The sequence below is a fragment of the Motacilla alba genome, chromosome 1A (genome assembly GCF_015832195.1).
Source record: "Motacilla alba alba isolate MOTALB_02 chromosome 1A, Motacilla_alba_V1.0_pri, whole genome shotgun sequence".
NCBI lineage: Eukaryota > Metazoa > Chordata > Aves > Passeriformes > Motacillidae > Motacilla > Motacilla alba.
The window spans coordinates 58,527,033-58,551,290 of NC_052031.1; the positions used below are offsets into that span (position 1 = coordinate 58,527,033).

Genomic DNA, 24,258 nt, shown 5'->3' on the forward strand with positions numbered 1-24,258 from the left:
TCTTCTGGGCAGTGGGGAGCAGGTTGCCCCTGGCAAGCCCTGGAGGCTCCCACTGCAGCCGTCCCGCAGCAGGATGGCGAGGCTGAGCCACCACCTGAAGGACTACGGGAAGTTCAACAGCGACACGGTAAGCACAGTGAGGGAGAGGGTTTGTGCCGGGGGGCTGCAGGGTGAGCGGGGATACCAGTCAGAAGCAGACAGGACAGCAGGAGCAAGTGCTGAGTATGCCATGATGCTGCAAACACCAGGTAGAAAAGGTGTTTGTAAGGCCATTCCTCTTAAGATGTATGTAAAGGTGCCAGTCACAACATGGCTCTCAACACAGCGTGGGGCTGGGTGCTGAGAAAGGAGTGGGGCAGGGACACCCCCAGATCCCCAGCTGGTACCTGGCAAGGCTTAGAGCAGAGCTGGTGGTTGTGAGCAGCTCAGGAGGAGAGTACAGGTCTGGCTGCAGTTGTCCTCATGTGCTGCCCTCAGAGCTGCAGGGACAGTCCTGCTCCAGCCCCAGCCCCTACAGGGTTCAGGAACAGGAGGGGAACGCTGCCTGCAGTGTTCACTCCCCGCAGTGCTAACAGAGCTGTCCCAGCTCTGCAATGGGGGCACCATGCCCTGATGCCCTGTTGGGCACAGCTCCTCTCAGCACTGCCCTGAGGGAGGCACAGACTTTCTCTGCCCGTGGGAAATCTGCTCCACAGGCTCAGCACAGCATCCCACAAATAACCAACTTCTCCTTTATCAAACCCAAACCACACTTTGGTGGCACACAAGTAAACCTTACTTTAACCACAAAGTGCTGGGTGATGCCGTGCCAGATGCCACTCAGCTTGGGCGGGTGCCACCACAGCAAAAGAGCAGAGGCACTGGAGGAGTGTGTTGTGGCTGTGGTGGCCAGCTTAGAGTGCTTCCAGCTAAAACCAGTAATGAACTGCCCCTGGAAGCACTCCCTTGGGCCCCAGCTTCTCCAGCTCCTTGCAGTGGAGCTGCTGCTCTAGACCCTGGTGATCTGATGATGCAGCTGTGACTGGGCTGGTCCTGGCTGCCACGGGCATTGCAGCCACGGCTTCCCTTCTCTCTGCAGCACTCCTGCCACAGCATCCAGTCCCGGCCCTGCCAGAAGCCCTCTGACTGTGGTGGCTGCCTGGGGCTCTACACCTGCAAGCTGCCTGCTGGCACCTGCAACCTGAAATCTGTCTCCAGGCAGAGAGGTGAGTTCTAAGTGTCCTGGCAACTGGCACCAGGGATCCCCACATGCAGTAAAGTGCAAACAGACCTCCTTGTCCACAACAGTCCAAGCCCAAATCTGACTGCCCTGTGCAGGGCTGGGTCTGTTCTCTTGACTGCCCAGGGCTGTCTGTCTGTCTTGCCAGCTACCGAATCAACAACTGCATGGTGGATAGGACATTCCCAAAAGTTTCAGGGAGGGCTGGGATTTCACAGGTATCCTGAGCTGTCGCAGGACACCAACAGCCTGTGCTGGAAAATCAAGGAGGGGTGCAGAGCCTGGGATTTAGCCAGTAGCTTGGGAGTCAGCAAGTGCAGTCCTGCACATCAAGGGCCCTGCAGAGCTGCTCACACTGGTGTGTGAGAGCTGTTTAATTAGGCAGGAACTGTCAGGGAGTAGAGATCACAGCTTTTAATGTTTAACCAGTGTCCTGATTCTCAAGCACCCTTTGGTAAATCTGTACTGCCCCCAGATTGGCCTCTTGCCCCAGCACATTTGCCTACACCCATGTACACATGGTCACGGAGCAGAAACTCATCCAAGGCTACTAAACACAGAGACCCAGCTCTGGAACAGGAAACCCCTGGCACATGGAGTAGGCAAGTTTAATGTTTGTGTACAGTACAATATGTGTGTGTACAGCATATAGGACACCCCCAGTGTATGTGCTCTGTTCATAGTCTTCTCTGGTCACCTGCTGCTGACAGCCTGCACAGGAGGACACACAGACCCACGGTCACACCCAGCACACATGGTCTTACAGCTTTTCCTTACAGGTGGCTTCCTCCAAAGCATACAGAGCCCTTAGATGGAGAGTCAAGCTCATCTCGGAGCAGCACAGCTCAAACTAAAGCTGAAGATGTTGTCCTGCAGCTGGAGATCAACACTTCCTGTCCAAGTTTCATTTTAAATCCTTAATGACACAGTTGTAAATGTTTCTTTCATTGTACTTCTCTTGCTGCTGCTTTTTAACACCCCCTTTGGATTTTGTACACTATGCAGGCTTGATTCCCGCTTTCCTGAGAGCAGCCAATAAATGCACTGAGTAGTCAAGGAGCCCTGTGCTGGCAGAGCTCCCCAATGAGGCAAACAGGGCTATTTCACAACCCTTTTTAATCTGAGCCATTAGGATACTGCAGTAAAAGCTGCCAGCATCTCAGCATGCTCACACACCAATTCAAGCTGAGCTAAGCGTTGGGCAACCTGGGATCCCTCTCTGCTCCTTACCACAGCTCCTGCCAAGGAAGGCCAAGTCCCACGTCGTTGAAAATATCACTTAAGGAGAGGAATGTGGAGTCCCCAGGAGCAGGCTTGGCAGTGTGGGACCATGTAGGAGAACCTGCTTCTGAAGGCTGGAGCTGAGCCGCAGATCAGCTTTATTTAGCATCCCACAGAGCTTTGCAGACATCCTGGCCACCTTTACACGTGTGGGGGTGACCCCAGCTTTGCAAAGCTTCATAATGTTTCCATTAAAAACTCCTTCTAATACAAGAACCAAAGCACACATCTGATCACCTCGAACCCCACTGCAGTTCCCTTCAATGAGCCATCACCAGCTCCTGTGACTGTGAAGTGGCACCAATTTTGTTCAGCACACCCAAGGGGCAGCCCCCTCACTCTCCATCCAATCGCCTCTGAGGGAGCCTGACCCTGGGTGGGGATGGGGAGTAAATGCTGCTGGCTTCTCTGAGCCCCTCTATTGTTGCTTCCTCTGTCCCTGCACAGAGGTTTGGGGGGCACAGAGCTGCAGGTGCTGCCTGCCTGCCTCCTGTCTAGTGTGATACCATGGCTGTCCAGCATTTGCTGTGCTCACCACGGAACCACAGAGAGGTTGAGGTGGGAAGGGACCTATGGGGGTCACCTGGGCCATGCCCCTGCTCAAGCAGGGCCACCCAGAGCCATTTGCCCAACCTACCTGGATGCATGGCTTCAAAAGCTTCACAGAGCAGCACTGGACCCACTGCTCTGCTGTGGTGTGGAATGCAGGTGAGGTCAGAAAGGTCCTCTCACCTGGCAAGGCCCATGGACCACAGGGATCATTTTCAAAGCCTCTGGGAGTCCTGTGCAGCCCAGCATTGCACAGCTGCAGCAAAGGTACCCATATGCAGCTTTCACCCTGCAACCCCACAGCAGCTGGGAAAGAGACTGTCCTCCAAAGAGCAGACTCAAGGATGCTCCAGGTGCTCTCGTCCTCACAAGCAGTGCAAGTGTAACAGCCTTCACACCAGCTGGAAAAAAGCCCTCACCCTCCACTCAACTCCCCTGACACCTCCTCACCGAAGGAGGTCACCAGAGACAGAGGAGAGGGGAGCAGGAGGCCCCACCTCCTGCCCAGGCAGGAGCACAGAAGGCAGCAGCAGACACTCTGCCCTTGCCTGTTCCCAGCTGTGCTTCCCAGCAGCAACACCCACGACAGCAAAGGAGAGCCCACCTGACGTTTAGGAACACCTGGGAAGATCTCCCAGACAAGATCCTGCAGGTGAGCTCCACCTTGGGCTCTCCTGGCAAGCTGCCAAGTGAGGGATAGAGGCCACCCAGCTGCTGAGATTCACAGGGAAGCTGAGGGCCTGGCCAAGTCAAGGGTCCAGCTGCTTGATGTCCCCTCTGGCTCATGCTTGGCACTAGGTGGGACGGTGGGAACACACAGCTCATCCCTTTCCATGAAAACACCACGGATCCACATGTCTTTTACACAACACACTTTTAATTACACTGCATGAGGAAAGGCCTCTCCTTGTGCCAAGACTCCCTGGTACAGCCACCCAGGGAGCTGGCTGGCCCATCAAGTCCTCAATAGGTTTAGTGGTTCCCCCTCACCCTTTTCCCTTGCTTGGAAGCTCCTCCTGGTCAGTCCACATCATCCCTGCAGCCCTCAGTGTTCTTGCTTTGCAGAGACCTACTTTCATACATCTCTGTTCTTCCCCTTCACGCCCTCTTTGCCTGCTCAGTCCCATGGGAATCCCGCTTCGGCCTCCTGCAGCACCAGGCAGAGAGGAGGCAGGGCAAGAGTCATCGGTTAATAACTGTTCTAACCTCAACATAAATAGAAAAATACAACCAAATAAAGAATTGACTAGCTAAGAGATCCAATCTGCCGGGATGCCTGCAACGTGCTAGTGCAGAGTTCAGAGAGAGTGCTTGGTCCAGTGCTTGCTACTGTAGACATCCAGAAGCCTGTCCCGGCAGCCCCAGCCATCCCACCTTCCTGCAGCACCACGGCTCTGTGCAGCGCGGCCTGGCCGTGGCCAGCGAGCCCCAGGCTGCTGGCTCCTGGGAGCAGGCTCAATGGGAATAGTTGATGAGTCTGATTTATTGCTGCTAAGTGGTAAAGCCATTCTCTTCTGTGGAATGAGGATGTGCTTCGCTCTTACTTTTTGTGGAGGAATTTCATTTTGCTGCCTGAAGAGACAGAAAAGAAAATGGACTCCCCACAGCAACAGGCAAAACAAGTGTCATTTCCCACCACCTCTGTCCTGTGCAGTGCACTGGCCCTGCTGCTGTCCCTGGCTCCTTGTCCACAGCCAGCTGGTCTGCAAAGCTGGAAGCAGGGGCCTGCAGAGCTCTGCCCATTCCCTGGGAACAGTGCTGCAGGCCGAGACCTTGCAAACTCCCAGGAACACCCTCCAGAGTCCATTTGTCCAGGGCACACCAGCCCCTCAGGCACTGCTGCTCTTAAATGGCCAAGAACACACAAGAGGACCAGGGATGTGATCTTAACACCTGATCAAACTCAGCCACAGTGTCTGATGACTTATCAAAGACTTCTAACCTCAGTCTGGAGCTCTTGGTTAGCTCCCCTTAAAGTGGAAAATAGATTGAATCTTAGAATACCCCTGGGCAGTTCCCACTGCCGATCCCTGAGGGCAAACCTGAAGGCAATGAAAACTCTGTCAATCCCCCCATCAGGACCTGCATCCACCATCCCCAAGTCACTGGCTGCTCCACTGCCTCCTCAGACCCACCTGTCTCCTTTAGAAGACATGGATACAGCTCATGGCCCAACCTTGGTTCTCCACCAGCCTCCAGACAATGACTGACCAGGGCCAGAGCCAACAGCGTGCTAGCACAAGGATACATGGCCAGGCACTGGATGCCATACATAGTCACTAGCCCTGTCACCCTTGGGCAGCTTCTGTGCTGCCTAACTTGAAGGCAACAAGAAGCCTAGCCCCTGGGAAGCCAAGGGCTTTTCTAGTTCCTTACCTAGGCCTTTCAGGAACCTATTGACTCCACTCTGCTCCCCACTAGGAAGTGTTTCCAGGTACTCCTGAGCCCGTACCTCAAACAGACCTGCAGAAAAACAGAAATCAACAGCTTTTATTCTGTGTGTCTATCCATCCAAGTAAGAATGCCCACCTCAAACTGTACTGTCTCAGCTTACCCACACATTATTGCACAGGAGAGAGAACAACTCACCCCACCTCCTCCATCAGCTGAGGCCAGATTTGGCACAGAAGCTTTGTCTGCCCCCTCCCTCCCCGCTGCAAGGCTGACTGAGCTGCTGCAAGGCTGACTCAGGATACAGAACGTACCTCCCTTCATTCTGCTACGAACACAGCTAAGCCCAGGGAGTGACATCATCTGGGGAATCATCATGCAGAATTTACCTCTTTTACTCAGCCACCTATTCAAGCATTCCCTGCTTATTAATGCTCGTCAGGAAGCTGCTAAGCCAGCACCAGTAGCAGCAGGGATAAGGAATTTCAGCTGCCAGTAGAGCCCTTGGGACTGTGGGATAACAGGAGTGAAACTGCAGTAGCAGCTCTGGGAAGGAGATGAGTATCTAAGCTTTCTACTAGACAAAAGAACCATGACCAATCCAGCTCATTTTTCCTCTAGACACAAGAAGACACAAGGGACTGCAAGAATAAATGTCATTCCAGCAGTGGAATTCAGCGTGGAATGGGAGAGACACACATGGAGGATACTGCAAGGGTGAAAGATGCCTGCAATCCCAACCCCATCAAGAAACCAGCAGATTCCCTTCTGGTGTTCCTGTACAGACACTGCAGCCTCCAGCCACGGAACTGGGGATGGAGGTGGTGGCTGGGGAGCATCTCCCTGCCCTCGTAGGAGCAACAGCAGCTTCCAGCACAGCAGAGCCCAGTTGGAGCCCCTCACCTCTGACCCCCTGCTTCCGCAGCTCCCGCTCCTGAATGAAGCCCCCAAACATCTGTGTCTCCATGAAGACCTCCAGGAAGCGTCGGAGGCTCTTGGAAGAGACGGATTTGCGGAAAGCCTCACGCTGCAGGGTCCGCTCCTCTCGCTCCGTGGGGGTCAGGAAGAGGGAATAGTGGCCCACAATCTCCACAAAGAAACGGACAAAGGCCTCGGACACCACCTCGTTCAAAGGGCTGGTTTCTAAGGGAAAAATAAAGAGGCAGTGCTCAGGACAGTGCTGTAAGAATGTGCTAGGAAAATCTTTGGGTAAAAATTCCCTGTTTTTTTTCAGATCCAGCCTGAGAAGAAAAAGCTACTCAAGAGAGACAGTATCCTAGGAAGTGCTTGTCATGGAAGTAGACTGAATTGCTACTACTTTGAAAGACACCAAGCTTTATTTTGGTGCTCACTTTTCTCTGGTGGGATAGGGGAGAGAATCAGAAAAGTAAAAGTGAGAAAACTTATGGGCTAAGGAGAGTTTAATGGATGAATATAAAACTGTGCATGCAAGCAAAGCAAAATAATTGTTTCATTCAGCAGCTCCCGTGGGCAGGAAGGTGTTCAGCCCTGCCCAGGAAAGCAGGACTCCAGCACACACACCTTGGGAAGAAAAAATACCCTATTTCCAAATGTCTCCCCACTTCCTTCTTCTTTCTGCAGTTTTATATGTTGAGCATGACTCCATGAGCATGACTCCATGTGGAATCCATTGTTTTTTTGGGGTCAGCTGGCTCTGTCCCCTCCCCACTCCTTGTGCACCCTTAGCCCACTCAGTGGTGGAGTGGGATGAGAGGCAGAAAGGCGTTGGCTCAGTATGAGCTCTGCTCAGCAAGAGCTGAAACATCCCTGTATTATCAACACCATTTCTAGCACAAATCCAAAACACGGCCCATATCAGCTATGGAGAAAATTAACTCTGTCCTAGCCAAAACCAGCACATTCTCCAGGCTCCTCTGCACCAAGGAGATGCCCATACTGTCCCCCAAAAGAGCTGTCCCAGCCCAGTCACCACGTGGTCATTGCCGAGTCTGCAGGTGGCTGTCCCCTGGAGGAGTCTGCATCACTCATGGCCAGCAGCAGAGTGGAATGAAAGCCTATGACACCCCTCTGAAAAGGAGTACAGATGCTCACTGGAATTGTAAGGGAAGCATGGCCAGAGCTGGGAAGAGATAAGTACTGTTGCCCTTCACACAGAGAGCTGCCCGTGTGCTGGAATACTTCATACGGCTTAAACCAAAATCCTGATCTACCTCCAATACTTGTGGTGTTAAATTCAGTACAAGCCTAGTTCTCCTCTAAGAAGTGACAGACAAGAAACAGGCAGGAAAAGACACGGTTTTCAGCTGAAAGGCACTGTGCTTTACCCTGCTTGCCATTGACAGGGCCCTCCTCCTTGTCGCTTGCCAGCTCATTCCTCTGCTCCAAAATGTGCTCTAGGGCGGCCTGCAGCTTGCGGGGCAGGATGGAGTCCTCATCTTCCATCTGTAAGACAGAGCCACCTCCTCAGGGACTGGGGCTGGGACAAAAACATCTCCTACCCTGTCCCCAGCACAGCAGGGGGAGCACTAGAAATGAACCGTGAGGAGAGGGAGAAGGCGTAACTGTAATAGGTTTGGCACATTCCCAGCACCACCCAGCGCAGTACTATCAAAAAGCACAAGAGGAAGGAGAAAGGGGGCGTCTTTTCCTAAATATTTCCCTGTTCTGGAGGAATTTTACATGTCTGACCCGAGAGGCAGGGCTCACCCTTGGCCTCACCATCTGCCCACAAGCGCTGGCCCCGCCACAAAGAGGTGTGTGAACAATGCTGGCACGTGGCCAGGTGAGCAGAGCCTGTACTCAGGCATCAAACCTCTTACACAGGCATAAGGAATTCCCAGGGAGCATCGGAGCCAAGGAACTGCCAGTGACTGTGCAGAGCTCCTACCAGCCCTGGCTGAGTCGGCTGATTCAGCTGAAGCCTTCAGAAGAGAGGTGCAAGGTAAAGCATTACCCCAGAGCTCAGGCAGCTGGCAAGCGAGGACTGTGGGAGGGCTTGGCCTTCACCCACACGCTGCTCCCTGCAGCAGGAGGAGCACTCATCCCATCTGAGTCACGGGGCTGAGCCCCGGCAGAGACCCTCGCTGCCAGCGCTGCTCACCGACCTGCCAAAGAGCTCTGGGAAAAAAGAGCCTCCTGGGCCAGGAGTACGTTTGCTCATTTATCCTCTTCCCTTCCCTCCTACCCTTCCCACTCCTCCTCTCTACAACAAAGGGAAGTGAAAATCAGCAGGCAATATTGCCTGCAGAGCAATACACAGGCTTCCCCATGTACCACCTTCCTGCCTCCGACGCATCCAGTGCAAGGACTGGACTGAGGAACCACAAGCTCCTGAGGCAGTAAGGATTGAAAAAAACCATGAAAGATCCCCTCCCACTCAGGGCAGAGTATGTGATGGGAGATGAACTGACAGACACAGGCTGCAAGAACCCACACTGCCTCCCAGCAGATAGTGCTGAGCCAAAGCTTTCCAGCTCTGTCCTCTGCCTTACAGGAAGTCACCCGAGGACCTATAGTGCCCAAGTGCCATCATTTTCCCCTCTTAAAAAAAAAAAAAAAAAAAAAAAAAAAAAGAGAAAGAGGTAATTTCCAGTGATTTAGTCCTCAACAGCTGTGGTTTGGGATGATGATGTTACATATATACACAGCAACCCCTATAACCACAAGCCCTGCCTTGGTTTTTGAGTGGGGAGAAAGTGATCCATCCAGCCAGGCAGGTCAGCAAACACAGATGGAGGTAAACTATGAAGGAAAAAAGGGAGAAAAGGATGTGAATTAACTCTGCTTACCTGTCTGAGAAACCGATTATTTACAAGGTCAACGACGAGGACCTAAGAATGAAAGAGCAAGAATCAAAACGGAAAGTAATTATTTCCACCATCAGAGTTTATCTTAATCTGTAACTGCTCTGGAGGAAACACTTCCCTGCTCATCCTACCCTCCACTGCAGCTGGAGGAGGCACCCAGCATGACCCAGGAGCACAGCCCGTGTTGTGGCTTTCTAGGGATGCCACTGCAAACCACAGCTCAGCTTGGACAGCAGGAGGCTGTGCTCCAGGCCTGGCCCTCTGCTCCTTTACCACCCAGCAGGGTCAGAGCTTCATCCTTTCTCCCCGTATGCTGCACCGCTGTCTCCCGGGAGGCAGGGAGGGAAATCCCTCCCTCAGCTCGTTCAGCCTTGCTGTGCTCACCCTTGTGCCTCAGGAATCCAATTCTCAATTATTTATTGCTATCGTGAGGCACCTGTGTTAACCCGAGGGGCAGCTGTCCTGGCCAGGCTGTAGCAACCACACTTGAGACTGCCAGGATTTGCATGCAGCCCCTAGATGGCAACATGCAGAAACCAGTATAAACTGTAATAAAACCATCTCCTACCCGCAGCGGCCCCACAGTGGGAGATTCCAGCCCCCTGCCCTCCCAAGCTGTGGCCAAGGCAGAGCACAGACCTTTGCCTGGGGGAACACCCATCTCTGCCCTTACGCCACGCTCACGGCAGCCACAGGATGCCATCTGGCACTGCCAGCTGACAGAAAAGAGCTCAGCCCACAGGGAAGAACCTCGAGTACAGCACGGTGTGGATGCCTCACCTCCTCCACGGGCAGCTCCTTCAGGCGGGGCAGGGAGCTGGAGAGCAGGCCGATGAGGAAGGGGGTGGGCGAGCACACGATGTCGATCATGGACGGCGGCAGCACGGGGATGTAGGTGTGCTGCCAGGTGAAGGGGTACAATAGGGCCACCGTGGCGTGGCAACACTTGGACAGAGTGCTGGAAGACATAACACAACCAAGGGCAACCGCTGGTCAGTTAGGGAATGAGGGGCGCTTCCTAGAAATCAACTGTTCCCTGATTGATCTCTCTAATTACTAAGGGCTTTCCCACATTTCTGACCCCATTTTTCGGCTTCAGAGGCAATGACTTCTGAAAGATGACCCCAGTCCACACTCTTATAACAAGAGATAGGTTCCACTGAATTAGAGATCTGCTGCTCCAGTGTCCTGATGGAAAATATCAGACAAACACTGCATCTTCCATGCCGCTGCCTCTCCTTAGAAAAATGAGTTCATTCTTCCACAGCTCTCTGGCAGGAGTCAGGCGGGATATCCAGTTAGCCATGGCAGAGCTTGCCACAGGGCACCAGTTATTCATCTCTTCTGGGTCTGGAAGCATTTTTATGTGTCAAGAGAGGGGGAAGGCTAGCTGCTATAAATGCTGTATATATAACATAATTGGGTTTTACCAGCATCCAGGAGAGGAGAGGAAGGAGGCTGGTGCAGCATGCAGGAGTCACGTGGATTGAGAAGGATGCCCAGCTGGCTCCCATTAGACTCCATGGGAGAATTTACATTCAGCAAGCTGGGTTTATTGCTCACTTGAGAGGGAAGGGGTTTGATGGGTGTGGACTGGAGCTTGCTCTGAAAAGTGCAGTCTGCTTTCCCTCCCCTCCCCACTCCAGTTAAGTTTGGTGGATGTGAATCCCTGTGCTGTGTCACTAGGGCACGCTGAGCGGAGTGGCATGGCTGGGGGGACAGCTGGCTGGCTTCCATCACGTAAGCTCAGGTTAGCAGAACAAAATTGTAGTTGCTGGGACATCAGTGTAACAGTACGAAGCAATCAGGCAACAAACACTGTTAAAGACATGACGCTTTTTGGAGATGAGGAGATCCCAGGGGAGAGGCTGGAATCTGCTTAACCTGAAAATTTTATCTGGGACTGTGACAGGTAGGGAACTGGCACTTGGGTAAGATGTGTGTTCTGAGAAAGTCTCTTCACAAAATGGGGACAGTTTCCTCTCCCTTCACTCCCAGAGGACTGTCTTTTCTAAGGGGATACTCTGTAAAAACAGAGGAAGACTCTCCAAAGGCTCTGTTACAGAGTGGTAGCTTTAAATGGGAAAAAACCTTCAGTTCCACATCGTTGTTTGGGAAGGTGTGAGTGTATCCCCCTCCCTGCATTCACTCCTCCAGGCTGCCTCTCTGTTGCTGCTCTCCAGCTGTGCCTGCCATCATCAGCTAGCCCACACCATGCTGTGTCTATCACAAATGCAAGGTAGATAATGAATCTGAGAGAAGCAAAATTAAAACAATGATAAAACACGGACCTAGCAAGAAACAGAAACATTAAAAAAAACCCAGAAAAAAAGTGGGAATAATATCAAAGTAGATGATTTCTGTTGTATCTTTCATACAAGCTAATCTTGAAAGGAACTGCAACAAAAGTGAATGCATCATCTTAGAAGTGCACTCCAAGCTAATGAAATCCTTTAAAAACCATCTCCTTCAAAGCTGTGCTACTCATACATTTCAGGTCATGTTAGCAGATACAAAAGCAGGGGCTTCTCTTCCTTTCCATTACTGCAGAGCCTCTTTTCCACTCCTCGATTTCTGGCTGATAATAGACCTGGTAATGGCAGCAGCAGCATAGTGAAAGCTGAAAGAACTGCACCTTTCATCATTTGTGCAAAGCAGTGGGGCATTATCACCACCCACCGTTCCTCTTCTTTGAGCAGAGGGTGAATGTGGAAGTGTTAGAAGTTTTACATTTGTCACCAATTCTCTATTTTGAAGGTGTATCCAAATTTTCTGCCTAAACATGGGACCTGAATTTATAGACAGCATGTGAAAACCCGTGGAAAACATCTCTGAGTCCAGGTAGCTCCACAGAGGAACAGTGAGCAGCTGAAGTACGTGGTTATTTATGGCATGGTGAGATATTATGGCAAGCTGTCTCCTACTATATTTATGGTGCCTTGTTCTTCCCTCAGCCCAGCTCTGAGTACACATGGTACGTGAGAGATCGAGTGGGAGGAGAGATGGCCGAGCTCCAGCGAGTGGAAGTCAAAGGCAGAGCTGTGTTAAGTCTGAAATTGTACACACCAGGCAGTGGGAAGTAAAGATAACTTCCCCTTCCACCCTTCCATCTGTGCATGACTCAACGCCTCCAGGGTGAAACCCAGTGATCTCTGCTCCCAAACATTTCTCACTGTGGAAGACCTTGCCAGGGAACAATACTGGCAGGGTTGAGGTCTGTGAGCCTCCTTTATAAGCAGAGCAGTTCAGGGATGGACACAGAGGAGGTATCACTGAGGCACCTTTTTCACATGTCAGACTTGCTCTGCAGGCAGTCTCAGGGAGCTGCAGGTTGCCAGGAGCCCAGGAGAACTGTGGCCATCTAGAGTGACTCAAGCCTAAGATCTCTCTTTCTCTTGCATTTGGCACTGCAACAAGCACTAAGGGACGGCTGATTCACACCAGGCTGATGAGCCTTGCAAAAAAATCCAGCTTGATAAGTCCCTTTTGTGCCACCTGTGTGACTCTTCAGCCAGCAGCCACGTGACTGCAGTGTGCTCTGGAAGTGTCAGGAGCCACCCTCCGGCCACACAGGTTCAGTCCAGCTGTTCAAACGGGACACAGGCACCACTTTCTAAGGCTTTTGGTTTCATGAGTAACCTTTTTGAAGAATGTTTTCAAGATACTGAGCACATTTTCAGGGGCTCATTCAGCCTTCTGCAGGGAACACGGTTGAGCTGTGTGTTGCTCACAGTTGAGACTGAGATGTCAAGGCTAGTACAGAGGCTGAAAAGTACTGAGTACACAAGAACCCTCAGACCCCTCCCTAAAGGGCTGATTTGGGTAGGGACTGACACACAGATCGCTCTGGGTAAGCATTCCCTTGGTCAGAACAATGATACTGCAGCAACCTCTGACACTTGTTTGCTTGAACAACAGGCCTTCCCAGCACCCAGCACAAACCCACCCCACAGCAGCCTGTGAAGCTGCTGCTTCTTGGCAGCCACCTTGAATACAGGTGGCCAATACAGACAGCTGCAACTACAGACACCCTTCTTCCTCTCCTGGGAAAACTTGCTCCAAGACTAGCTTGACATGTTCCAAGAGACACCTTGACAAGTTGCAACAGCTTCTCTGGAGGGACACTGGCTGTTCAGCCTGGTTGCTTTCCACTCCAAAGGCAAGCATATGTGATAAAAAGCCTTCAAAGATGACTCTCTCTTTGGGTTTAGGATCTGCATGATTTCTGAAAAACACCATTGAATCAAACATCCCGCTGTAGTTTAATGCCAGGAAGTCCTGTGGTCCCTGCACAACCAAACTGCTCAAAATATGCTGGCATTTGGCAATTTAAGACTGTTTGAATATGTATCTTTTTTTTTTTTTAATAAGCTCTGTCACAGTAGGATTTGTTTTACAAACACCTTCAGATTTCTGACACTGTGTCACATCTGGAGTTACTTATGATGGATTACAGTTCTGGTTTACAACATTTAGCAGGCACAGGAGCTTCCAAGCATTGTCCCATGACTTCACACAGCACTGCTGCAAATCCCACCAGGAGGATGCCAAGTGCCACCAGCTCTCTGGGGACCCTCACCAACTCCCACCAACGTGGCAGGTTTGTGCAGGTGAAGAAATGAGTATTAAAATGATCTGAAGAGACAACACTATTATCAAACTTCATCCTTGGGTTTCTTCTTCTCCCTAATCACAAGGCAAAAAGGGAAAAACCTGCAAGGCTGATTTTCGCAGTCCCAGATTTGTTTTTGTAGCACATGGTAAAGGGTTCTTCCAGATGATTAATTACCTTTTGCTGGGGATGACCACATTTAAAGTGTCTACTCTAATTCTTTCAGATCTGCCTTTGATAACAATGACCACTTTGTGTTGTTGATACAGCTGTGGTTTCTAGCAGAGACAGAGGCAATTGCTTGAGTTGGTCACATCCACAACAAGCTTTTGAGATCTGGAAAAAAGAGGCTTTGATTTTAAGCCTGTGCAAGCTTTTCTTTTTAAAAAGCCTTCTGAATCACAAGATCTCCTGCTCAGGCCATTAAAAACTGCCCAGCTTGAGGTACCTTGTGACATCAGGTGATTTTAGCTGAAAGATGCCTTCTGAAAGGTTGTTTGGCAGTGCCTGGAGCTGCATGCCAGGCAACATCCCTTTGAAACAAAAGCAGCTCTCATGTTGCAGTGTCTAACCCATGCCACTGTCTCCACTGCCCCAGGACTAAAGTTAACAGTGCAGGAATGAACAAAAGCTGGGGGAAGACTGCACACACCAACACAGTTTTAACAAAGTCATTTTCCTGGGTTGTGAGGCAATGTATACTCCAGTATCCATAGTGACAGAGAAAAAAACCCACCCAAAAACTAATAAACCAAATTCTTTCCTTTTCCGCTGCCAAGCTGTGGATTGACAGGTATTTAAACACTCAATGCTCATTCTAAAGATGGAAAAGACAAAGTATTTCACTTGCTGTACACTTGTTAGATGCATTTTTTGGCTCAGCTTGAAAACATTTCACAGCTCATGCAGTATTTGGCAGAAGACCTTTCAGCTTTCTTTTCCCACAGACTGATTTTATAGCAATTAAAGGATGTAAATAAATTGTACACATCATTTCCCTGTCCCTCTCACCCAGACACACCTTTTCAAACATGGACAGATAGTTTTTGATAGTACCCATATGAAGAACCGCAAAGATTAATGATAAATGTAATTTATTGTGCATCTTTCACTGTGTCACCTGCACTCTTCCCATTAATCCATCTCAGCTGGATTGTTTCTAGCATTCCTAACCTCTGAGCAGTTTCCAACAGCTGAATTTATAGTTTTTTTCCTTCTCTTCAGCTATTTCCAAAAACCGTTTCTTATCTTTCCTCTCAAATTGACATTTTCACTCTTAGAGTGAATGCTACTTAATACTCATTGAGTTCAATGTGTTCCTGTCCCAGGAAAAATATAATTTGGACAGAAGATCCTGTATCTACAATAGCATCAGCTTTCAAAACATGGAAGGTCCACCTGTGAGTGGAAGAGACTGCTCACCTTAGGAAAGGCTCACAATGCCAGTCCATTCAAGTCACTGAACTGGATTAAAATACAGCAGTTAGTTAATTTTGAGGGATATTTTCTTTGTTTTCTGCATTTCACACCTTTACAGTCCTTTGGGATAATTTCCAAGCTTTTGCTCCACAAAAATAAGCCAGAGAAACTTCATATTTTGTAAGAGGAGAAGAAAAAGACTCTCCTGAAATTGCTCAGAGCAAGGTCTTCACAGAAACATCAAACATCAAAAGTGTCATAGAGAGCTGGCAAATCTATGGTAAATATTTGAATCTGAGCCCTGTGGTCTAACAGACCCTGGATCTTTTAAACATGACAACTCCTTTTTCACAGGAAAAAAAAAAGCAAAAAAGCTGTTTATGAGATGTTTAGAGATTCTAGATACTATGATTCTATAGCTCTCTCCCACTCTCTTTACAGGCCTGTACAGCTGGATTCATTCCTAAGGACCCTAAATATCCTGACAAAAGATACAGAGATGGGAAATTAACACCAAAAACCCATCAAGGTGCTTTCAATTACAGATATCACACCCCATGCTCAGAATACACAGTGTTGTGCTGTCATGTAAAGATGTGATAGGAAAAGATTTGTTAAACAAATGCTCATTCTAAAGTGATGTCTCAACCCCCGCCATCAAAAAGTCCCCTGTCATTTCCTGATACAACCCAGCTCTCATGTTGAGATTACAATGTCAATCTGTGTCCTTAAAAATTTTTCTCAGAATGCAAAATTTATCCTACAGAAGAAGAGAAAAATATTTGAGAGCCTGTGATCATAGATTACATCACAAATCATATATGTTACATAGAAATGTAGTGTTTGGACGAATTCTCTCACTTTCAATACAAATCTGAATGATCTGCATGAAATGTGTGGTTTAAGTATCCAGAATACCAAATTTCTACGCACATAACGTATCACTAATTATAAAGAGGCAAATTCTCCCCTTTCTGAACCAAGGCATGTGCAAGCAGACAGTGCTACAGCTTCCCTCTCCCCAGCCTTTCTATTCCTGTGATGAGAGTGTCTGAGCTCTGCCCACAGAGAGCTCCGGATCCATGTAGAATGAATTTTTCCCCTTCATTTTCCTCTAGAAGGGGCCTCTCCATTCTCTGCCCCAGTGCTCAGTCCCAGAGCTGCAGGCTGCTGCCTGGAAGTTGTGAAAACAGACAGCTTAGGGGCATTGTACACTCCTGAAACCTGAGCGTGCTCCTCAGTGTCATTACTCATCCAGGCAGCTTTTCTTTCCCCAGCCTTGGCGAACTTCCCTCCCTGAATCCTCAAGTGCTTCAAGGGCTGGAGAGCTGCCAGCCACCAGCTGCACAAGATCTTAAAGAAACCCCGACCCATTTTCATAATTTAGGAAAGCAAACAAATACATTTTTAAAAGAGCAAATTGAGCAGATTCAAAATAGAAGGGGGAAGTCCTCTGTTTCATTTCCTCTCCTCATTTCCCCATTTTGCTGCATCCTTGACTTTCATCCCCATAAGAAAAAAGAAGTCTTTAGAAACCAATATGAAAATACAAGCAGAAAAATCAAGATTTTGTTGAAACTCAGAAGGGACAGTGATCTCTGCACAAGGCTTGATCCCTGCAAACCCAAGCACAGCTCAGCAGGGAACAGTGCAGCATGATGGAGCAAAAGGAGGGGTTTTGCTGCCTTAGCACCAGGGATCTGAAATTATCTGGAGGAAGTGGAATTTGGTTCTCCTTGGGGACAAGAAGCAGCACTTTTTGCAAGCTGCAAAATGAAATTATGGTTCATGGCCTAAGTTCCAGTTCCTGGAAAGAACAGCCCTATTCACGTCGTTAGGAGGTTGAAAAGGGCAGAGAGGAAAAAGAACAAAGCAGAGAGATCTGTCACTGCAGCCTTCCCAGCCTCCCTTCCTTGCCAGCATTTTCTTTAGAGGAATGCAAGAGGGTACCTGAGTTTGTCTGCAATAAAGATCACCCTCCTTTCCAGCAGCAAGGAGGCAAAGACTCTGCTCAGGTGCCGCACGCTGAGGGAGGTGAACAAGGACTCGAAATCAACGTGCTCCAGCCTGGAGTCGAGGGGCCGACGCAGCTCGATGACCTGGTGGGGACAAAAAGAGCACAGGTGAGCTCCTGGTGCCTACCCAGAGTGTGCCAAGCAAGGACCCAGCAGCTATTCTCACAGCTAGCAGCCCTCACTGACTGCTGGTGAGCACCACATAGCAGTGAGTCCTAAAACACAGTCCTTCCAAAGGCCTCCCATAAATCCTTCTCCAGAAGACGATCCAGAGTCCACTCCAACAGGCACAGCATGAGATCAGCCACAAGTTCTTCCCACTGGACTGAGGACAGCGAGCTCTTCATAAGCAGGGAAAACTAGTTTGTGTCCAGCTAGGAGTGGTTTTCAGGCTTTCTGGTATTCAGGCAGCAGAATGTCATGGAGCCTTTCAAATCTACACTCTGACTTTTACAGTTAGGATTTATTTATTTTTTACTGCAAGAATCTGGATGCCTAACCTCCTGACCATAAATTTTTTATATCAGTTACAGACAAGAGCAGCCTGTGGGTATTTTTCTTTGTTCATATCTACTTAAATAATGCCTGTCATAGCACCTTAGCACTTCATACTCCTTATCTTAGACAGATGCTTATCTAAATTGTTTTTGAAAGCCTCCAACACCACACATTTCATAAATCCCACAAGAAAATTATTCTAGTTCTGAACTACCCTCACCAACACCAAGCCTGCAGCTGAAACATGTCTTGCAAATTACTTCAATTACTTGTTGTCTTACTCTCAGTACACACTGAGAGCAACTGGTCACATTCCTCTCTGTAGGAAACTTCTTGTGTATTGAAAGGTTATCACGTGTCTTCCTTTGTCTTTTGTTTTCTATATTAAGTAAACAATTTTCTCAAGCTTTGCCTGTATTTTCTAGACCACTTAGTAAACTGAACTACCCTTCTGGGGCTTTCTCCTAGTGGGTGCATGTTTTGGAAAACAATACTCTAAAGAAAATTCCATCAACATTGGAAAGCAGAAAATTTGCTTTCCTTTATTATTCATCCCTTCACTTGCTTTCACAATGAAGGATTTTGTCTAAATAATACCACACTTTTACTTTTGCTCACCTTATGGCTCACTGTACCACCAGATCCTTCTCTGAAGTACTGTTGCTCACTCAGTTACTTTCATATTGTATTAGACTACTCCTTTCTTCCTCCCAGCATTTTGCTCTTGTCCATATTGATTTTCCCACCAGATGTTCCATTTACAGAATCACAGAATCATTTAGACTGGAAAAGATCTCTAAGATCATTGAGTCCAACTGATCACCCCCATGACAACTAGACCACAGTGCCACATCCAGTCATTACTTGAACACTTGAACATGTTTCCTGAATTCAGGGGAGTGCGGCACTTTGACTTTTAATCCCTTACTCTCCAAAGTGCCTGCCCCCATCCCAGTGCTGTACTGTGCAAATGTGGAGTTTATGGCATCAATCAGATAATTAATTAACAGAATCCCAGACACAAACCAGCCACAACATTCTCACAGCACACCACTGGGACTTTGCTCCTCCAGCACACATTTTTAACCAGCTTTGCATGTTCTCTGCAGTAATGCCATTCAGGTGGGACTGTTTCCAGTTGGGCTGAGGAGAATGTCATCATGTAGTGTTCTGCTGAAAGCCCGCAGACTTTATCAACTTTATCAACTTGCTTGCCTTCCTCCCTCTCACATTCAAGGCATACCAGGCCCTGCAGCAAGTATGGCCAAAATTACCTTCAATTTGTCTCCCTCCATCCCCCCCCAATACGCCCTAAAAGCTCTGTACTCTTAAAACCCTCCTGCTGTCCTTACACCACATCATGTGAGATGCAACACAGATCCTCACCTCCACACTGTGAAAATGCCATTCTCAAAGGCTGCAACGTTAGCCTGGTGTGGTTTCAAGGATTTTTTGACCTGATCCACACAAACAGAAATTCTGTATTAACGGTGCTGGATCACATTGTTCAAACCTGTCATTAGGAAGTTAAGTGGGGTGTCCTCGAGCAGATCCAAGGTTATATGCTGGGCAGCACAGGACCTGCTGTCTGTGCCTCCTGGCCAATATCCTATTTCCTTTGGCTGTATTAGGCTGCGTGCTTACATTTATTTTTACTACAGGATTTCCATTTTGATTCTGAGACTGAAGTCTCCACACCATCCTCTCTGGTCCCCTCTTTTACACCCCAGCTTCCCCCCATAGTTGACAGATCATCTGTTCTTGTTCTTGAAGACCCCCAGTGCTATGCCATGGTCCCAACTTTCAGTTGCTAGTCTTGCACCATTTGCTAGCCTGTCTCCCTCTCTCTAGGAAGTGTCTTTACCTCTGTTCCTGAGCCTGGCAAGAAGTTCTTGACTGTAATCGTCCTGCCCAGAGCTGGGAAAGGTGCCTCCATGACACTCCTCATGAGAGGCTGCACCAGGGCAGGGGAAATGCCCCTTCTCTTCTCAACCTCATCCAAGATCTGAAATAAAGGCATGAAGACACAAAACCATGCAAATCAGGAGGAGGGAGATAACACCAGGAATGAAGTGCACCGGTATCGATCTATGTCCTCTCCTTAATCTAGTATTGACATGGAGCTGTGTATCAAAAGAAAGAAGGCAAAAGGTGCAACTGAAGATCCTGGAGTTCTTTTATCAGAAGAAACATGGTTCCAGTGAGGCCACTGTAAAGCTGAAAATTTGCAAACTCCCCACTACACTCAGAGTCAGGACTCCACCTTTTAACCTCTCTTGTGTTCTGGAAGTTGTGCTGAAGGAAGAAGGCAAGAGCCGACAATCTAGTTTTGCTATTAACTGTGCTTTGCTAGGTTCTGGAATTAGCATGTGGTTGCCTCACCAGATCTTTCAGATCCTTTCTTCAGTTATCAGTTTCCCTGATCCCCATTCATTCAGGCGATGGCTTCACTCTCAGGTCCCTCTTCACCTACAGCACAAATTCCCTCTCTTTCTTCCCCCTCACCTTAGAGAAGAGATTGAAGCATCCAAGGCGACTCACAATGCAGTAAACTTCTGGGAGACGCTTCCCTTTTCCACTGGGCTTTCAAGACAAACACAAACACACACACAAAAAACCAAGGAAATGTCAGAGTTATAACTACTGCAAAGATGGAGTGACTGGTCTCTTAGTTGTGCATCTCACTGGCTGGCTCAGAAACTGGCAGGCATTTGACAGTATGGTGATGATGACAACCTGGCTCAAACCCTGGTACGCCAGAAACAGGGAGGAGAAATGGGCACATCCACAGTGTGGTCCCAGCTTACCTAAATCAAATGACAAAGACAGAGCAGATTGATCTACAGAGACAACCTTGAACCTACAGGACCAGCACAGGTTTAGACAACTGTTTAATAGGTATCCAAACCTAAAGAGGATAAACCCTGTCTTCAGCTTCAGGGGTGAAACAACAGTCTATGGCCATGGTAAAGTGCTGGTGCAAGGAAAATGCAAGAGAGTTATGTCTGGAGTGGAGGATGGGACACGGAGAGGGACTGTGGCACTGAACAGAATAGAGCAAAGCTGCTCTGTTGCCACTCTTTTCATTCCACATTGAAAGAGAAGAGCAGCAGCCTTCCGCTTTTCAGAATGGGTGCCAGTAACACCAACCCCACAGAAGGCTACACCACTAGAAAAAGGAAAAAACAGGGATAATTACCAGCAGCCTCCTACAATACCCAAATCGCCTGCTTCCATCTTCCCCCGTCAGGACAAATGAGAATGTCTCACTGCAGAAAGAGAAACCAGAACGACAAGATACCCATCAGCCTCATTACCAGTCCCAGACATACAAATCAAACAAACCCCCAGTATTTCTGAATTTCCTATACGCCCTTCTCAGAGTTCTGCCCAATCCTCTACCGTAACAGCTCTTGCATTTAATAGCTTGATATAGAAATCTGTTTCTCATGAGTCAAGATACAAAGTATAGTACTTACCTGGCAAATTGATGGATGGGGGCCCAGTCCTTTGCATCAGGGAAGCAAAACTGGGGAATAGCTTTCAACTGATCTTCTGCCTCACGCATGAATTTGAACGAGCGCTCCAGCTAGCAGAATAGAGAGAAGGAATGTTTCCAATTAGTCATGTGGGGATGGAATGACTTCAAATATTTTTCCTGTGACAAATGAAGAGGTGATGACAGAGGCTAAGCTTCTGCCTGGAAGATATTAAAATTTCTGTGATTCTGGCTCACCTAATCTTTAGATATCTCAAGGTAACTCTGTACCCCCATTTCCACCAAGCCCTGTCTCTGCAGCACCTGCCTCTGCTGTGTTGTGCCTCTAATCTGGGACACACCTTCCTGCAAGGGGAAAGAGAACTGAAGTCTGAGGGGAGCTCTGGTCACATCCCATTTACAGACACTGTCACACTGGCTCTGTCTTTCTCCCATTCCTCCTTCCCCATTTTGAGCTAGGCTATCACCGAAAGCTGTTCCTTCCCTTTCAGAACATGTATCTCCTCCCAGTCATCAGTTATCTTTAAAGAGGAAAGGGGGAGAAAGGGATAGCTACATAAAAGTCATAGCTAAGGGCAGCAAAAGATCTAAATCAGCTGCTCTTTCAGGAGTGAGCAATACCAGGACAATTCTCAGGCAGTGATTGAAGCCCTCCCACTATCTTCAGTCTCCTTCAATGCTGACACAGCAGAGGGTCACTGACACAACACGTGCTCAGCAGAGAAGCTGCAGCTCCTCCAGCTATCCAAATGCCCCGCACAATCCGAGACAGGTCAGGCAGACCTTCAGTGGGAACTGCTGGGTGACCTCAGGGATGTAGGCAGCCCCAGCCTGCTTCTTGTGCAGTGACACCACGACGAAGTACTCGAAGAGCTGCCTCTCCTGGTACTCGATCAGGTCCCTCTCCAAGGTCTGGTACCGCGGTGTTTGCTTCAGCCGCGACTTCACGTGCACCAGGCGCTGGCTGTGAGCTGCAGAAACACAGAGAGAGTCTGGCTCTGCACAGAGCATCAACAGTGCTCTGCAGAGACTGAGGGATAAACCTGAAATCACCTCACTGCAGTGGCTTTCTCCGTGGCTGACTAAGAGGTGGAAACCATTTGGAAGCAGCAGTATAAATATTGACAGAGATGGGCCATAATCTCGTGCCATCACCCTGAAGAACTTTGGCAGCAGCAGGATTTCAAGGATAGCTTTTACAGCCCAAGCTGAGATCCATGTAGGACATGATGTAACAGATAATGTCCAGCCATTCATCCTAGCACTCATTTATGCACTTTTCAAAGCCAGCACAGTGAGGTGATTGACCACCTTTGTTCAGAGGATGCCGTGGGCAGCAATCCCAACGGTTTTACAAGACCAGCACCTGGGTCAGGCCAGGGCTGTGCTGTCTGAGTAATGCTGGGGACTCCCAGCTCCAGCACACAGGCTGGGCTGTAGGCCAACAACAGAAAAAATGTGAAAAGAAGTGCCAGTGAAAAATGCTGGCTCATGCCAGTTCTTCCTGTGCCTAAAACTAATCTCTCGGTGCCATGCTTCTACAAGTTCACCAAGACAATGAGAAAACAAGCAAGCTGTAACTGCAACACACACATAAGCCATGGGACAATAAACATTCCAGCATGGAAAGTAATGAAAAGTTGCCTGCTGAGAAGAGACCAGATGAAATTCCCTGAGACCACCCCCCTGCTTCGATTTACAGTTGCATCCCAAATTAAATCTCCATGATGTCTTCCTTATCCCTGCTACAAAAGAAATAATTAACTACAAGCAGAGACTCCAGCACACTCTCACAGCTTTGCTTTTTGGGAAGGTGGGTGACAATGCAACTTTTTGATGGAAACAACCACCACAGAGACACTTTAGGAATTCCAATACATAAGATATCTACTTGGGAGACAGGACTTCCTGAGACATGGGATATACTCATTGATCTTTTGTCTGGTAAAGTTGTGTCACTCACGGACTATTCCAGACAATGAAATTTAAGGCAATCTTGAGGTGCCTCTCAAATCAGAAAATGTAACAAACCCTGGGCAGTTAAGACCCTGGAAAGATGGCTTAGAGTCCTTTTTCTTGTCACCTACTATGTTATTTGCTCTAGGGCTGTAAAACTTTCAGAAGTGCTTTCTGTTTCACCAGAGACTTCAAAAGGAGCAGTGTTACAGCAATGCTGAGTGCTTCTGAAAAGCTTGCTCAAGATCTGCAGTTTATATTCTAAAGACACCAGAATTTTGCTGCTGTCATCATGGCAGAGCTTGTCTTCCAAGATTTTTCCTTTCTGAGGGTCAGCACTTCCAGCTCTGCCATACAACCTTATGATTTGCTGTGTCTCAGATGATGTACAGTGACTTGCATGCACAGGTACCTGGCTGGTGTGGTTGATGTGTTACACGAAATGTAGGAAGTCCCAAATTCAAGAGACTTGCTAAATCATCTCACTTTCCTATTTAAAAATACGGAAGTCAACAGTTCAACAAGGCATAAAGCAGAATACAGTTGTAGTTAGAGCAAACAGCAAGTGCCAGAGCTCCTGTTCACACTTATGCAGACTTGCATAGTCACTCACACCCAGGTCTGGATCTGGATATTGTCCAGAGCCCAGTGCTGTTGAATTTGAGGTGACTTCATATGATCTTCATCATCCTCTCTCTAGGGCGTTCTGAGCTGCAGTTACAGAGAAACACGGGATGATGCACACGATTCACTATGGCAACCAGCAGCAGACAAGAGTTCAAGTCGTCCTGGCCACATCTACACTGCCTTTCTCGCTAAATCTGAACATGCCCTGTATTTTCACAACATTTCACGAGGGTTGTGAATATAATTTCTGCACCATCCTGGTGCAAACCCTCTCTCCTGTCTTCAGCCTAGCCTTAGAACCTGTCACAAGGTAGGCACTGGCAGCAATTTTCAGCTTGCTCTTGCTAACATAGCAATACAGATAAAAGATTTCAATGCAGATGAAAGCAAGAGCATACAGTAGT

At 48.5% G+C, this 24,258-nt stretch overlaps 1 protein-coding gene across 1 annotated transcript in view; it reads right to left on the bottom strand.

Moving 5' to 3' along the window:
- Window positions 1–3,906: 3,906 nt before the first annotated feature.
- The window catches only part of DENND2A (DENN domain containing 2A), a 57,266-nt gene continuing 36,914 nt past the window's right edge, over window positions 3,907–24,258 (bottom strand). The window contains exons 9-20 of the mRNA XM_038153799.1: window positions 22,055–22,242; window positions 21,252–21,361; window positions 20,972–21,041; window positions 20,278–20,355; window positions 19,637–19,777; window positions 17,210–17,358; window positions 10,009–10,186; window positions 9,211–9,252; window positions 7,747–7,864; window positions 6,344–6,583; window positions 5,426–5,512; window positions 3,907–4,621 (exon numbers count right to left, since the gene is read on the bottom strand). Coding sequence (XP_038009727.1) covers window positions 4,590–4,621; window positions 5,426–5,512; window positions 6,344–6,583; window positions 7,747–7,864; window positions 9,211–9,252; window positions 10,009–10,186; window positions 17,210–17,358; window positions 19,637–19,777; window positions 20,278–20,355; window positions 20,972–21,041; window positions 21,252–21,361; window positions 22,055–22,242 — 1,433 coding nt within the window. The 3' untranslated portion in view covers window positions 3,907–4,589. The remainder of the gene's footprint in view (window positions 4,622–5,425; window positions 5,513–6,343; window positions 6,584–7,746; window positions 7,865–9,210; window positions 9,253–10,008; window positions 10,187–17,209; window positions 17,359–19,636; window positions 19,778–20,277; window positions 20,356–20,971; window positions 21,042–21,251; window positions 21,362–22,054; window positions 22,243–24,258) is intronic.